Source organism: Lissotriton vulgaris, chromosome 6, assembly GCF_964263255.1.
Source record: "Lissotriton vulgaris chromosome 6, aLisVul1.2, whole genome shotgun sequence".
NCBI lineage: Eukaryota > Metazoa > Chordata > Amphibia > Caudata > Salamandridae > Lissotriton > Lissotriton vulgaris.
The window spans coordinates 1788850765-1788866632 of NC_141694.1; the positions used below are offsets into that span (position 1 = coordinate 1788850765).

The 15868-nt window shown below is 48.3% G+C and overlaps 1 protein-coding gene across 3 annotated transcripts in view; it reads right to left on the reverse strand.

The window, feature by feature from the left end:
* ESCO2 (establishment of sister chromatid cohesion N-acetyltransferase 2) overlaps nucleotides 1-15868 on the reverse strand; it is a 224337-nt gene that overhangs the window by 51720 nt on the left and 156749 nt on the right. For all 3 annotated transcript variants that reach the window (XM_086928046.1, XM_086928047.1, XM_086928048.1), the window contains exon 8: nucleotides 11882-11971. In XM_086928046.1, coding sequence (XP_086784172.1) covers nucleotides 11882-11971 — 90 coding nt within the window. The remainder of the gene's footprint in view (nucleotides 1-11881; nucleotides 11972-15868) is intronic.

Genomic DNA, 15868 nt, shown 5'->3' on the forward strand with positions numbered 1-15868 from the left:
GGAGATGGTTTCTGCCGAGGGGCCAGTGTACAGGAAAGTCAATATTGGACCTCTAGGGGCCCCCTCCCCAGCCCCTCGCTCCCTCTTTAACTCATTGTTCCCTGAAAGCGGATTACTCGGCACCGTGACAGGGCGCAGGGCGGCAGCGACATGAAAGGTGAGCTCTGGGAACGGTCCGGGCCTGGAGGCCTCGGCCCTCCCGCCAGCCGTGGTCACTGGGCTGTGGCCGTATGCAGCCTTTGGGAGCCAGGGGAGCGTGAAGCCCTTCAGAGAGTAATTAATGGGGCCAGAGAGAGGTTCTGGGCCAGGAGTCCGCGGACCCCCTCCCCCTCCCCCTCCCGCTGCCCGTGTCCAAATATAATTTTAGGCAAAGCTCTGAAGTTAGGCCGGTCAGTCGCCAACAGCTAATCCAGCCCTGTCCTCGATTTATTTTTTTCTCCACCTTCATTGGTCTACTTTTGTCATACTAAACTACAAGTCCCAGCGTGCTAAGCGGTTTGGTGAGCAACACATTCTTCTCGAGTTACAAATCATGCTCTCTAAATGTTCTGATGCTTCTACTAGTATTAAAGATGTTTTTTCAGGCAGTACCTTGACCCGGTGTTGCACTTTCTGCTTTTAGATCGGTGGCCGCGGGGCGGGTCACAGGCAAAGCACACGGTAGCACATCTGCACTCATCCTGAAAGCCAGAATTATCACCAATATCGGGAACAAAACTGGAGAAGATGAGGCATTACGATAGAGCTATTGAGAACTGTGGAGCCAGCCAGGCTTGAGTTTCGGCGCCGGCTCTACAGCCCGTGATTCTGGGCACATCATTTAATTTCCCCGTTACCTTTAAAACAAACACTAGCCTTGTGTAGGCACATGCACAGAGCGCTCTAATACCGCGGAGTTCGCGCTATATAAAACTGAAAAAATACAAATAAATGGAGAACTGAGAGGATGGTTTTCTGGCTCCCGTGTGTACAAGTAGCACTTCAGGGGCGGGAAGGGGTCGCGAGCCAGCTGAGAGGGCCTGGGGCGGGGGTGCAGGAGGGAGGGGAGTGAAGTTTGACAAGCTGCGGCTCCAGCTGAGATGCATACACTTCAGGGAGGGGGGCAGCAGGCAGGGAGGGGCCCCACAGACGCCCACCCCCAGCACCACTGCAATCCGCGATCCCTCACACTGGGGAGCAGCCCTGCTCTGGGTAATGTGAGCCACAGGGAAAACAATCATGAGGCGAGGGACCGCGTGTGATCTTCGGCAGCCCGTCACTCACTCTTCCCTTTCACCACACTCTCCTTCTCTCACTGACTCTCTCTCTTCTGCTCATACTCTCATCCCGTCACTCACTCTTCCCTTTCACCACACTCTCCTTCTCTCACTGCCTCTCTCTCTTCTGCTCATACTCTCATCCCGTCACTCACTCTTCCCTTTCACCACACTCTCCTTCTCTCACTGACTCTCTCTCTTCTGCTCATACTCTCATCCAGTCACTCACTCTTCCCTTTCACCACACTCTCCTTCTCTCACTGCCTCTCTCTTCTGCTCATACTCTCATCCCGTCACTCACTCTTCCCTTTCACCACACTCTCCTTCTCTCACTGACTCTCTCTTCTGCTCATACTCTCATCCCGTCACTCACTCTTCCCTTTCACCACACTCTCCTTCTCTCACTGACTCTCTCTTCTGCTCATACTCTCTTCTCGTCACTCACTCTCCCTTCACCACACTGTTAACTCTCTCCAATGCACCACTCTCTCTCACCCTAATTTGTTTTTCCTTCTTGGCTCTATCTCTATTCATTATCCCTCCCGACTCCTCCTGATTCTATAGAGCACTTTTCAAATTTTTTTGTAACCATCGTCCATTTGCGTGAGATTACGCTATTGGCATTGTAAATGACAATGCCATTAATTTATCTGTTTTTAAAACCAACACATAAATAAAAGATTTGTCATTGACAATGCCAATAGCTCTAACTTTGTAAAAGGCAAAACAATTGCAACTCCTGTGAAATACAATTTTTAACTTGGAAGGTGGCTTTTCTCGTAGCTATCACTTCGCTTCGCAGAGTTAGCGAACTGCAAGTACTAACAATTCAAGAGCCTTTCATTCAAATTCACGCAAATAGGGTTGTGCTTAGAACAACCCTAAATTCATGCCCAAAGTGGTATCCCACTTCCACATCAATCAAACAATTGAACTGCCAGTGTTCTTCCCAAATCCACAATCAGTACCTGAAAGGGCCCTACACACACTAGATGTTAAGCAGATATGCATGCAAGGTAATAACCAATAACATGTTAGAAGCGTCTAAACAAGAGCATAGAGAAGGCGGGAGAACAGAGGCTCACCTTATTTGAAAAGATTGCGAAGAACTGCTCTTCCCACCGAAGCATCTGCATCACTTGTTGTAGTGTCTTGTAAAAGTGTGCCTGCTGAACAACGTTGCAGCCCTGCAGATTTGCAGAAGAGGCACACCAGCGAATAGAGCGGGGGAAGAGGACACCGCCCTTGTAAAATGCGCTCTTGGTAAGGACTGCAAGGGTCTTCCTGCCTGTTGATGACAGAGTCCAATTGCTGAAGAGACCCATCTGGCTATAGTCTGCTTGGATACCGCGCAGCCTTGGCGCAGTCTTCCATAGGCAACAAACATTTGGTATGTCTTGCGAACAGTAGCCATTCGATGAAGATAGAACTGAGACATCTCCTGATGTCTAAAGAGTGTAAAGCTCTTTCAGCCGGTGATTGTGGATTTGGAAAAAATGTCTTAAGGATCACTGGCTCATTTAGGTGAAAATCCGATGGAACCTTGGGCATGTACCTAGGATTGGTACGTAGCACCACAGAATCGGAGGTAAATTGCAAGGAAGGCGGTTTTGAAGTGAATGCTTGAATGTCACTGACCCTTCTAGCTGATGTTAAACCCAATAGCAAAGAGACCTTCCAAGTAAGAAACTTGAGATCAATCTTATTGATAGGCTCAAAGGGGTGACGCATGAGTTGGGCTAGCACCACATTCAAATGCCAAGACGGAGGTGGTGGTCGAATCGGAGGAAACATACGAAATAGACCTTTAAAAAATTGCTGGATTATTCTTGAAGAAAACAGAGTTCGATACGTCCTGACGGAATTTGGAAATGGATGCCAGAAATACCTTTAGGGTTGAATGTGCCAAACCCGATCTAGCCAAATGCAGAAAGAATGGCAAAATTAGTTCTGGTCTAGCATCAATGGGATGCAGATCAACAGCTTGGCTCCAGGCACAGAAACGCTTCCATTTGAGTTTGTAGGTCTTAATCGTTGCTGGCGCTCTAGCATTAGCGAGAACTTCTTGACAATCTTGAGGAATGTCTAAGTGGGCGAATTCATTGTGTTGAGGAGTCAAGCTGATAATTTCAAACAAATTGGGTACGGATGGTACACTTGGCCATCTTGAATTGTCAGGAGATTCGGTATTCGAGGCAGCTGTATTGGCCTGCACTCCGAGAGGAGGAGAAGCTCGGTGAATCAATATTGCCAGGGCCACCTTGGAGAAATCAGGATTAGACGACATGGTTGTCTGCTCATCTTCCTGATGACCTTGGGGATTAAAGGAATCGGCGGAAAAGCGTATGCAAATATCCGACACCAGTTCATCGAAAGGGCATTCCCGCATGGGGAATCCAGCTTGCAAAGCGTGGGCATTTCCGGTTCTGATTCGTTGCAAACAAATCCAGGTCGGGGTGACCCCACTCTTGGAATATGTGATCCAGGGTTGGGCTCCCATTCGTGATTGAATACAGAAGACCTGCTGAGGGAGTCCACTAGAGCATTGGCAACCCCTGGGACATGGACCGCCGACAGATTGATGTTGTGATCCAGGGCCCAATTCCAAATCTCCTGTGCTTGATTGGATAATCGGGCCGACCTTGTGCCTCCCTGTTTGTTCAGGTAATGCATGCTGGTTGTGTTGTCTGTTCGAATTAGAACCGTACAACCCTCTAAAATTGCTTCAAAGGATTCCAGGGCGAGAAAAATGGCTCGTAACTCAGGCATACAAATACTGTGTATGCCTGATATACTCTGACTCACAGAATACCTTCTAGAGGTGGACCTTGTTGTTTACTGAAACCTGTGGCTGCCACGTCCACTGCAGCACCAATAATTTCAGATGAAACACATTCATCCCTCCTGTAAAATCTTTTTGGCTTCAGATCTATCAGGCTCTGAAAGTTTTTCAATGTAAGGCGATATGTCCGACCACATCTGCCTGTCATATCTCCCAAGTATTGCAAGGGAGTTCGTGGCACGGACAGTAGTTGCCGCAATAGTGGAGACCTTCTTTCATATTGAGTCGAGGCGTCTTCCCTCTCTATCCGGTGGGAGCAGTGACCTGCATAGATGGATTTTTGGCTCTCCTCTGAGCCGCCTGGGTAACCACTGAATCCGTTTTAGCCTAGCCTATAAGGCATGCCGGTGACGTGTTAGGCGCCTTATACTTCTTATCTACCCGAGGTGGAACTGCAGGTAGAGTTTGGCGTAGCCATTACCTTCAGACCTTCCTTCCAGATGAAATCAATTATTGGGATGGACCCGACTTGTTTGTGCAGTAAATCGTTAAAATCATATAGGAAGCACTGATCCTGCTTAGCCTCCATTGTGATGAGGAACCTTTTTATTGCCCTGTCCATGATTTGGTGGAAGGTTGCAATGTCTACCGGCGGAGAATCCGCCGTAGGTGGGCCAGCTGGAGAAGGAGTTTGTGCTTGATACTCGTCCCACTCTGACGATACTGACTTGTCGTCCACTTCACCTTCTTCTCGTTCCTCCTCCGAAGTATTATCACCCTGCACGTGATGAGATGGCACTGGCGAAGGAGGTATTGCAGGTCGTGTCTCCATAGATGGCAGCGGAGAAGCTGGACTTGGAGGTCTTAGTGTTGCCGTAGATGTTCTTGGCACCGGTGTAGAGAAGTGAGAATCACCTGATTCTGATGGAGGAAATCGGCGATAAAAATCGCTTCACATATATTGGAGATTATGCAACAGGTCCAGCGGCATTTGCGTGGTAGGTGCAGACACAGAAGCCCGACCAGAAGGCTCAAGGAATTGTTCCTCCTCTACCTGAAGTTTTATAAGCAGCTCAGATGGGCTTCTAGCTGCACGGAAAGTGTCATCGTCTTAGGATTCCTCTTCCTCAGAATCTAGTCGTTTTTCTGGCAATTTTAATGGAGATAGAGTTGTCAAGGATGAACCACGCCTTTCTAAAATTGAAGCTGTGATAGACGGTGAAGGCAGAGGTATTGTGGATGGCTTGGCTGACCATACTTGCATTTCCGTACAGGTTGACAGTGGGGGCACCGTCGACAGTGAAAAACTTGTATCCAACTGTGGAGCAAGAACCTTCGTCGATGGTGTGTCCGTCGACGATAACATGGCCGTTGACGATGATTTTGTCGACGGGGGTGTCTTCTTCGTCGACGATGACGTCGTCGACGAGTAGGTCGTCGACGGGGGTATTTTCTTCATCGACGGTAACTTCGATGACGAGGATGTCGTCGACGGTTAAGTAATCTTCGTCGACGAGGATGCCGTTGACGGTATGACTATCTTCGTCGACGGCAAGATGTTAGTCGACGACAGAGTACTCATCGACGGTACCTTCAGGATCCTCGTCGACGGAGGGGCGTCGACGATTGATGGTACTATCGTCGTCGACGAGATGGGTCGAACTTGGACCTGAACCAACGCCGACGGTAAGGAGGCTGTAGACATCACCATAGCTGGTTTTGGTGAGGAGAAAGTCACTGTAGATGTTGAAGAGGTGACAACATGAAGAGATGGCAACGGTGAAGCTGTATTTGACGCTGAACAGGTCAAAGGTGTAGTCTGAGGTAAAATTTTACGAGAAGCTGTTTTGGAAGATTTAGATTTTCCAGTTTTCCTTGAGGGCGTACCAGGACCAGATTTAACAGGTGGAGAAGCCTTTTTTGAAGTAGAAGGAACGCCAGAATCCTGAGAGGATTGGGCTCTCTTCAACACCTTCGCCCCAGGAGAAGCTAACTCAACCTCAGCTTTCCTCTTCCTAGAGAATATATAGAAGACCCCGAGGCTATGCTCCCTACCTCAGAAATGGGGTTATCCTGGTCCTTTATCTTCTGGAAACACAGGAGAAGACGAACCTCTCTGTCCCTGAGGGTTTTCTGAGGAAAGGTTCTACAGATTTTACACTCCTTCACCTCATGATCTGGATACAGACAATATATGCATTTCTTGTGAGGATCCTCCTTATACAGCCTTAGCTTTCCACAAGAATCACAAGCCCTAAAAAGGGTATTAGAAGAAGACATCTTTAGAAGGTAAAAAAACCAACCAAAGTAAGAAGAAACTGAGCAGAGCTCAGGGAGACTCCCTTCACACGACGTGCAGTAGAAAATCTGAGAGCCTGAGTGTAGTAATCTATCTTTCATGTATATTATTGTGCATGCTCCCATATTGTTATTCCTTTCCTATGGTTACTGAATGTTTGTGGGAACATTCCCTGTGTATTCTGGTTTGGCAGTTTCCTGGGAGCTGTTAGGACTAATGGTCATTAAACTACATCTGACCTAACTTTTGAGTGTGTTTGGAGTCACTTCAAATTGGCGACGAGGACTGACCATTAGTACCAGATACCCACGTGAGCTGCAGTTTCAACTACCACTGGAAAATATTTTGTGAATTTTCACAATACTTATTGCTGATGGGATCGTGGATCTTAGTGATAAATGATCGTGGAATTGTTAGAGAAGTGGCTAATTGAAACAGTGTTGAGCCAGGAACAACATAAGGAAGGTAATCCTTACTAAAATAAATTTGTGAACTGGTTGGAAACAATTGTATGGAAAATTACTTGGAAACACAGCAATCTAAAATTCAAGGCTTACGGTGTTTCAAATACTTGTCTATGAAGGTTTCCAGTATTACGAAGATCTGCACACAATTTCCTTTGTGAGTTATCTTTGTATAAAGAAATAACTTACTGTGCTGTCGGTGTTCATAGTATCAGTGTTCATAGTATCAGTGTGCAGAGGAGTCTAACGGTTTCGAGCGATGTTCACCTCTCCACAGATGAAACTGAACTGATGACGTCGAAGAATCTTCGGAGCACTTGGTGATTACTGGACTCGTCACAGCTGATCTGTGTAAGCGCGCACATACGCAAGAAGCCTAGAACGTTTTGAGCGCAAGGAGCATGGTGTGCGTGATTGTCCGCTTTTCGTTTCTACCAGGAAGTCATCATTCACGCAGCTCTTCAAGCCCGAGGTGAAATCTGTTTGTTTCTGTCTGTGATAAATCACAGCGTCGCACGCCCGAAGCTCCTCATCTAATTAGGTGAGGTAAATCTTTTTTCCTCAGCGGTGAAGACGTTAAGATCTCCAGTTCCAGAGACAAAAACATTCACTGATACAAGCGAGAGCATTTTAAATGTAAAAGTAGTATTGTTTTCAGTTGACACGAAGGTTCAGCGTTTACAGAGTCAATTGAAGAATTCAAAATAAGACTAACGTTCTAGTGTGAACCATGGAGTATTTTGTTCTAATGTTATTTACATTAGTATTACAGGCGATACCAGCTACATCAAATTTATTATTTTAAAACAATGGGAGTGACATCTGGCATCTACATTACTATCGCAGTAAACTTTGTTTCACCACAAATTTAATGCAATTGTAGATAAAATTTCACAAGTGTGTTTGATTTAAACATTTACTATATTATCAGAAGATTAATTAATTAGTCTTTACTATTTATAACATGCAGAGTGTACATGTACCTCCTCCTTTTCTACAGCTCCCAAAGGATCCACCGGTGGTTTGGAAAGTATGGTTTCGAGCATTTGGAAAATATTTGCGGCGCAATTAGAGGTAGTACATTTAGTGCACAAAGGAAAAAGTTTATTTTGGAACATAATTAAAGAAGGGAGATATTGTAGTAATCTATCTTTCATGTCTATTATTGTGCATGCTCCCATATTGTTATTCCTTTCCTATGGTTACAGAATGTTTATGTGGGTATTCTGGTTTGGCAGTTTCCTGGGAGCTGTTGGGACTAATGGTCATTAAACTACATCTGACCTACCTTTTGAGTGTGTTTGGAGTCACTTCACTGAGTCTCTGGGGAGAACATTCTGGTGGGTGCTGTCGCCTGATTGGCTGCAGTTTGGACTAACAAAATGACTAGGATAGTCATGAGTGTGGAGTTCTGTACACTGTAGCTTAGGGCTACTTTACTTCCTGGTTTGTTATTACTAAGATTTTAGTTTTTCTATAGGCATTTAGGTCTCGGCTAGAAACGTGCGAAGCGCGTTCTCGCCAGAGAATTATAGCTGCCGGCTCAGCCGACAAACGAGTGGAAAGTGGAGACAAGACCTGGCGACGCGCAGCACTTTGTCATTGGATAACGTTGAGCGCATGAACTTCTGCTGTTTTCAGCATGGCAGAAAGAATCGGATCGTGTCGCGCGCCTTGGGAGGAGTTCACGTGACTGACTTTGGAATGCAGGGGGATTCTGCAGAGGGGCACGCGGCGCTGATAAACAGGCAGGCTTTATTTTTTCATGAAGCAGCGGTATTTGACTTGTTTTTCCGATCGCTTTCAGTTTTGCGATCGCCTTCCTCCTCCAAAGCAGGCTGCACGTGCATGTGACAAATATGTATTTACTGATGCAATTCTATATGTTTAAATGTATAATGTGCTCTGTCAGCGGTTGTTCAGAACTGTCTGCGCCCAGCTTTGCAGGACAAGGATGCATGGTTCTAAAGTGACTTGCAGTGCAGTTTAAAGCGTGCAGTGAAGTATGAAAGGCAACGCCCCCCCGCCCTCTCTCCCAAACCGGCATGTTTGGAATTATTGCTTTGGCTAAAAATGACTGATTATGAAACAACCAATATACAGCTTGGCCATTCATGGGTGCTTTGCCGCATACCTGTCAATGGACCGATCATGTGTATCTGCTTACCATATAAGCACTGACCTGCCTGCAAGTCCGGGATAGGGGGGGACGTCAGAGGAGGTGCAGGACAGAGTAGATGGCCCGGCGACAGTGGGTGCAGAGTGCTGGAGGGATACAACAGGGAAACGCGCGACAGATGAATGTGCAAAAGGTCTGCAGTCCTTGTTTCTCAGCCAGTGACACGTTGCATTCTGGGACTTGTAGTTTGTTTTTAACATTGTACGACGGGTTGAAAGTCTGAGCATAAATAGTACTGTTGGATGTCAAGCCAGGTGTGGCTGAAGGCACCACGGACCCTTCACAGCACACTATCCCAGCATGCCTCGGGTCTGTCATAAATGGGGTGTGTTGGCCTGGACCCCTTCTGAGTCTGCGTGCTTTTGGGGAGACCGGGAAATTGGAAATTCAAGAGGTATATGCATCTGTGAGAACTGAAGTCCAAACTCTGGAAATAAAGCATGGCCTATTCACTTTTTCACTGTTCTGAAACTGATAAAATGAGGGCTGTGTTTTTGCTGCAATTACCCAACTCAGTGGATTTCATTTTGATCATGTTCAAGAAGATGAAAGTAGCTGAAACTATCCTCTGCCACGGAGCTCCCACACCCAGCTTATGGGCCCACAGTCAAGACGTAGGGGAGAGAGGGGGCAATCGGCCACCCTGCACATTAAGGGGAGTCGTGTCAGGGCAGGGGCCGATGGGGCTGGACCGAGGGGCTCACAGATGGCTTGCGGGACGCGCCCCAGCAGCTGTGCCCAGGACCTGTGAGAGGAATGTGGAACATTCTTGGGCGATAGGCTGGTTTTGGAGGATTTCACAGCCAGGGTGACTCATCGCCGAGGAATCACGACTTTGTAGCTGGGAAGGGGGGAGAGCGGAGTTTGTTTTTGCGGTGGATGCAGAGTGCGCATCTGACACTGCTGTGCCTCCTGGGACCATTTATGATTTAATGTCCCTCACCCCACACGCGTGACACTACCACCGTGAGTGTCTTGGGTGGTCTTCCGGCTGCAGGGAGCAACGCGTGCTTAGAAGGAAGTCAGTGTGGGGGGCAACTCTCCCTCGCGCATCTCAGGTGGAAGAGGCACTGAACAGGCACCAATGCACTTGGAAAGGGTGCTCGGTGGTTTGCCACACTTGCTGCATACGTTGGTGTTTGCGAATTCCACGGATTCGACTCCGCCTTTCATCCTTCCGAGGTCGATCAAAAAACACCCTTTAGTAATATGTCTGGTGCTCATAGCCAGAGGACAGTAAGGACTAAATCGGAACACTTAGTTTTGTTAAGGTTGTTGGCAGTGGCACGTGGACACGTTACTTAAGGCACTGAAAGAACAGCTTCCTGCGCACATTTGAATAAGGACCTCACTGGTGTCTTGTGCACTTAGATCCCTTCTTGGGGCCCCTAAAAGGCGCGGTTCCCATAACACGGGTTGTGCAAACGAGCAGTGACCCGTGGCCTGCTGCAGCGCCACCGGGTAGCACCATCTGAACACAGTTTTTATTTTTACACTTCGGAGCTAATTCATAGTAATTTATAGCAATAATAATTATGTTATTTTGCTGTTTTATTATATCTCTTGCTGCAAGTCTTGTGGCTTTATTGCGCTTATTACTATTGTTATTACCCAGTGCATTATGCCCCACGTCTCTCCATGGCATGACTTGCTCTGCCATGGGCTGGAGTGCGCAGAAGATAGTGTGCTGCAGCGATAAGTCATTGTTCTGCATTAAATAATTGTTTTTTGTAAGAAGTACAGTCCTGCGTGTGATTTTAGCCCCACAGCTGCCCCTCTGCACCAGAACGACCCCCCTCCCCTCCATTGCGTGCTGTAGTGTCAGCTGCAGGGTATTGATTACCCTGTCGATAATGATCGCCTTTTGGGGCCGACAGGACAGCTGCCGGGGCCACGGGGAGCAATAAAACGAGATACCCAAATTGTGTCTCCCTCTCCCCTCCTGCAGTCATTAAAGGGTGTCAGTGGTCAAGCCCCCTCCTCAGCCGTGTAACCAGAGGAAGTGGTGTCAGCAGATTTACGCTGACACTCGGCAGGTCGTGGGGTATTTTTACTCGCCCAGTAAATCAGTAACTCAGAACACAACCACACCCACAACCACACACACAACCACACACAACTACACACAGCATTTGCAATGCAATAGGTCTCGCAGTTGTTAGAGTTTGAGCCATTGCCATTGTAAATGGCAATGCCTTTTATTTATGTGTTGGTTTATAAAACGTAAATAAAAGGCATTGCCAATTACAATGCCAATGGCTCAAACTCTAACAACTGCGAGGCCTATTGCATTGCAAATGCTTGTTTATGTACCGTGGGACTCCCACTCCGACGACGAGGAATGATTCAGGCATGTGAATCTATGAAAGACACCCCAATACTGGAGAACTGTTGTTACTGCCACACCAGAGAATTCTGGTTTGGGTAGGGACACAACACCTGAAAAGAAAAATGCTGCTTCCAAAAGGTTGGAAGCAATCTGTAGGGAAATCGCCTACTTTGAACACTTTAGCTGCACCAAGAAACCATAAAACCCACATCTCTAGCTTCACTAAAAATCAGGGGCCCTGCCGAATGTCTGGTCTCCCCAGGCGAAAATGTGAACAGTGGCCACACAAATTGAATAAAGCAACACAGCTATCCCTGGTTACTAACATATTATTTCTTCTTAAAATCCAAACATTTTGGCATAAAACTAAGGACATAAGTGAATGCTAATGAGGACTCAGAGGCGACAGAAAGTACTTGCTGGCAGTGGATGATGGGCGCATTAGGCTTGTTGTACTGTGGTGTCGACATTTGCAGAAGTTTTAAAAGAAAGGCATTCAACAAGAAACATTTTACTGGATTCACAATGTTAGATAATGAAATTAAGAAGAAAAGAAGTGCATCATGCGTTACCTTTTTAATGGCATACTTGGGGTCATCAGGTAGGATCAATACAATTTTCCCATCCCAAAAATCTGCTACAGTACGTTCCTTCTTCCAACCCTATCAATGCAAAGTAAGATAAAACAGTCAAGTTCATTGAATCTACAAAGCTTTTTTTCTACCTAGAGTTGTGAAAAATGAATTGAAAATAAAATTATCCAGAGCACCATGTTGAAAAAGGACTTAATTATTGCGCCATATAAGTTAAGAGGAGTTACCTTAAATTATGGGGATTTGCGTCTAAGGCAGCTTGCTGGGGTCATTTAGTGTGTGGCAGAATCAGGACAATACTGTAAACATGCAAATGTCCTGCTCCACCAAACCTTCAGTTCTCCAAGTGAAGAAACCCTGGAGAAATCCATCTCTAGTATGCCATCCCTGTTAGTCACTGGCTTATATATGTTGTAAGGTCTGTATTATTTTAGGTAGACCTTCCAAAGCAGATTCTTCCTGCAAAAGAGATCAATTACTCAAAAAAGGAGAGGCCCTAAAGCATCAGTGGCACTGTTTTGCAGAATCACATCCTCAAAATGGGGTACAGGTGAGCCCCTCGCTTGCAGCCTCTGTGTGCCGTCCGCCAGGGTAGACATGCTCCTTAAGACATTTCTTTAATCTGCACTGAGAGATGTGCTGTTCATGTGCAAAGCCGGCGGCAGTGAATGCCTTCTCCAAATTAATGTTTAGAGCTATTCACAATTCATGGTAGTGACCCATAAGCAGCCACTTAACTACTGAACCGTGAGGTACTCAATCAACTAGAGACACCTTTTAGTTTTCCAACAGCTACAATAAACAGAATGCACAAGCGATAACAGTTTTTAGGTCGAGCCTGTCAATGCGCTTGAGCTTGCGAGAGATATTGGGGCTTAACCATAGCTTAACCATCGGGCGATTTAATGCTGTGCCCGTGAAAAGCAAGCTCAATGCGCAAGCACATTGACCTAAAAAGCGCGTGCACATCAAAGCCATCAGCCTCCCTCCCACAAGCATCCCCCAGCGTGCGCTCTGCCTCAGGCATTTCTCCTCCCCCAATTTATTCACTGCCCACGGCCGTAGTTTCACTTTGACGGCCGCCAGGCCGTCTCTCTCGTTTCTCCTCCCCCCTCCCAGTGTACTTTTATTTTTTTTACTTGTTTAATTTCCCACCCTCGCTTGCCGTTCATTTCCCACCCTCCCACCCTTTCTTGCCTTTCATTTCCCATTTCCTGTTTAAATGTACAATCGACTATGCGTAAGGGCTCTTCCTCAGGCGTACTTTGAAATGGGTAAGTGCGGGACACAGCTTTCTGTTGACTACATTGATTGTCCATCTGCAAACAAATGGAAGCAACTTCGCTTCTTTGCGATTAGCTAAATGTGTGCAATATATTGGGTTGCGTTGTGAACGACGAGCTGTCCTTAAGCGCAGCCTTACACTGTTCTTCTGGCTCCTTGGCGTAATTAGAGATGAAAAGGCGGCTGTTCTGAAGTCTGTCGCTGGTTCCCTCCCAATCGCTTGCTCCCCTGCTCCCCAGCCTCCCACCCCTATCCGCCTCGTACACCACATCAAAGCGTCCTGTTTCCTGCTTGAGGCAGCCTGCTCACACTGTGCCATCTCTTCTTTCACCCCTTCCCCACAACCCCCATCCAGATCGCAGCCTGCCCAGCCTGTGCGGACTCTTCCTACCCCTTAACCCTTCACCCTGCCCCACAACCTCTCGATATCGCTACTTATATTTTTTTTGTGTGCTTATGATACGTCTTCACTTTACAGAAATACAAAGCTATTTGTACCTTTGTTTTGGTAATATGAATCGTACTCTCCTATGTGCATTAAAATAAAAATGTTTCTATACCTGTTCTTTGTACATGTTTCTGCTAATAAGCACTCCTACTGTTCAGTTACAATTCTATGTGATGGTTCATTTTTTAAATGTATTTAATTGCAAAGATAAGCAGCTAGGTCTTTATCTTTGTTGCATAGGCTTGCAATTTTTTTTTACATTTATCTACTGCAGCAGCCTGCAAGACAAGACCTTTTTGCTTCAATAATGCTTGTTTGTGCCTTTCTGCCCTCTGTTAGACTCGTGTTTCCCATGTTTTTCTGCTCTTGTGCCCTCTGTTAGACTCGTTTTTTGTGCCTTTCTGCCCTCTGTTAGACTCGTTTTCCCTTGTTTTTCTGCCCTTCTGCCCTCTGTTAGACTTGTTTTTTGTGACTTTCTACCCTCTGCATCACCACAGCATCACTCAGCGCTACCCCAGCATCACTCAGCACCACCACATTATCACTCGGCACCACCACATTATCACTCGGCACCACCACATTATCACTCGGCACCACCACATTATCACTCGGCACCACCACATTATCACTCGGCACCACCACATTATCACTCGGCACCACCACATTATCACTCGGCACCACCACATTATCACTCGGCACCACCACATTATCACTCGGCACCACCACATTATCACTCGGCACCACCACATTATCACTCGGCACCACCACATTATCACTCGGCACCACCACATTATCACTCGGCACCACCACATTATCACTCGGCACCACCACATTATCACTCGGCACCTCCACATTATCACTCGGCACCTCCACAGCATCACTCGGCACCTCCACAGCATCACTCGGCACCACCACAGCATCACTCGGCACCACCACAGCATCACTCGGCACCACCACAGCATCACTCGGCAACACCACAGCATCACTCGGCCCCACTCAGCGCAACCACAGCACCACTCAGCGCAACCACAGCCCCACTCAGCGCAACCACAGCACCACTCAGCGCAACCACAGCACCACTCAGCGCAACCACAGCACCACTCAGCGCAACCACAGCACCACTCAGCGCAACCACAGCACCACTCAGCGCAACCACAGCACCACTCAGCGCAACCACAGCACCACTCAGCGCAACCACAGCACCACTCAGCGCAACCACAGCACCACTCAGCGCAACCACAGCACCACTCAGCGCAACCACAGCCCCACTCAGCGCAACCACAGCCCCACTCAGCGCAACCACAGCCCCACTCAGCGCAACCACAGCCCCACTCAGCGCAACCACAGCCCCACTCAGCGCAACCACAGCCCCACTCAGCGCAACCACAGCCCCACTCAGCGCAACCACAGCCCCACTCAGCGCAACCACAGCCCCACTCAGCGCAACCACAGCCCCACTCAGCGCAACCACAGCCCCACTCAGCGCAACCACAGCCCCACTCAGCGCAACCACAGCCCCACTCAGCGCAACCACAGCCCCACTCAGCGCAACCACAGCCCCACTCAGCGCAACCACAGCCCCACTCAGCGCAACCACAGCCCCACTCAGCGCAACCACAGCCCCACTCAGCGCAACCACAGCCCCACTCAGCGCAACCACAGCCCCACTCAGCGCAACCACAGCCCCACTCAGCGCAACCACAGCCCCACTCAGCGCAACCACAGCCCCACTCAGCGCAACCACAGCCCCACTCAGCGCAACCACAGCCCCACTCAGCGCAACCACAGCCCCACTCAGCGCAACCACAGCCCCACTCAGCGCAACCACAGCCCCACTCAGCGCAACCACAGCCCCACTCAGCGCAACCACAGCCCCACTCAGCGCAACCACAGCCCCACTCAGCGCAACCACAGCCCCACTCAGCGCAACCACAGCCCCACTCAGCGCAACCACAGCCCCACTCAGCGCAACCACAGCCCCACTCAGCGCAACCACAGCCCCACTCAGCGCAACCACAGCCCCACTCAGCGCAACCACAGCCCCACTCAGCGCAACCACAGCCCCACTCAGCGCAACCAAGGCCCCACTCAGCGCAACCACAGCCCCACTCAGCGCAACCACAGCCCCACTCAGCGCAACCACAGCCCCACTCAGCGCAACCACAGCCCCACTCAGCGCAACCACAGCCCCACTCAGCGCAACCACAGCCCCACTCAGCGCAACCCCAGCCCCA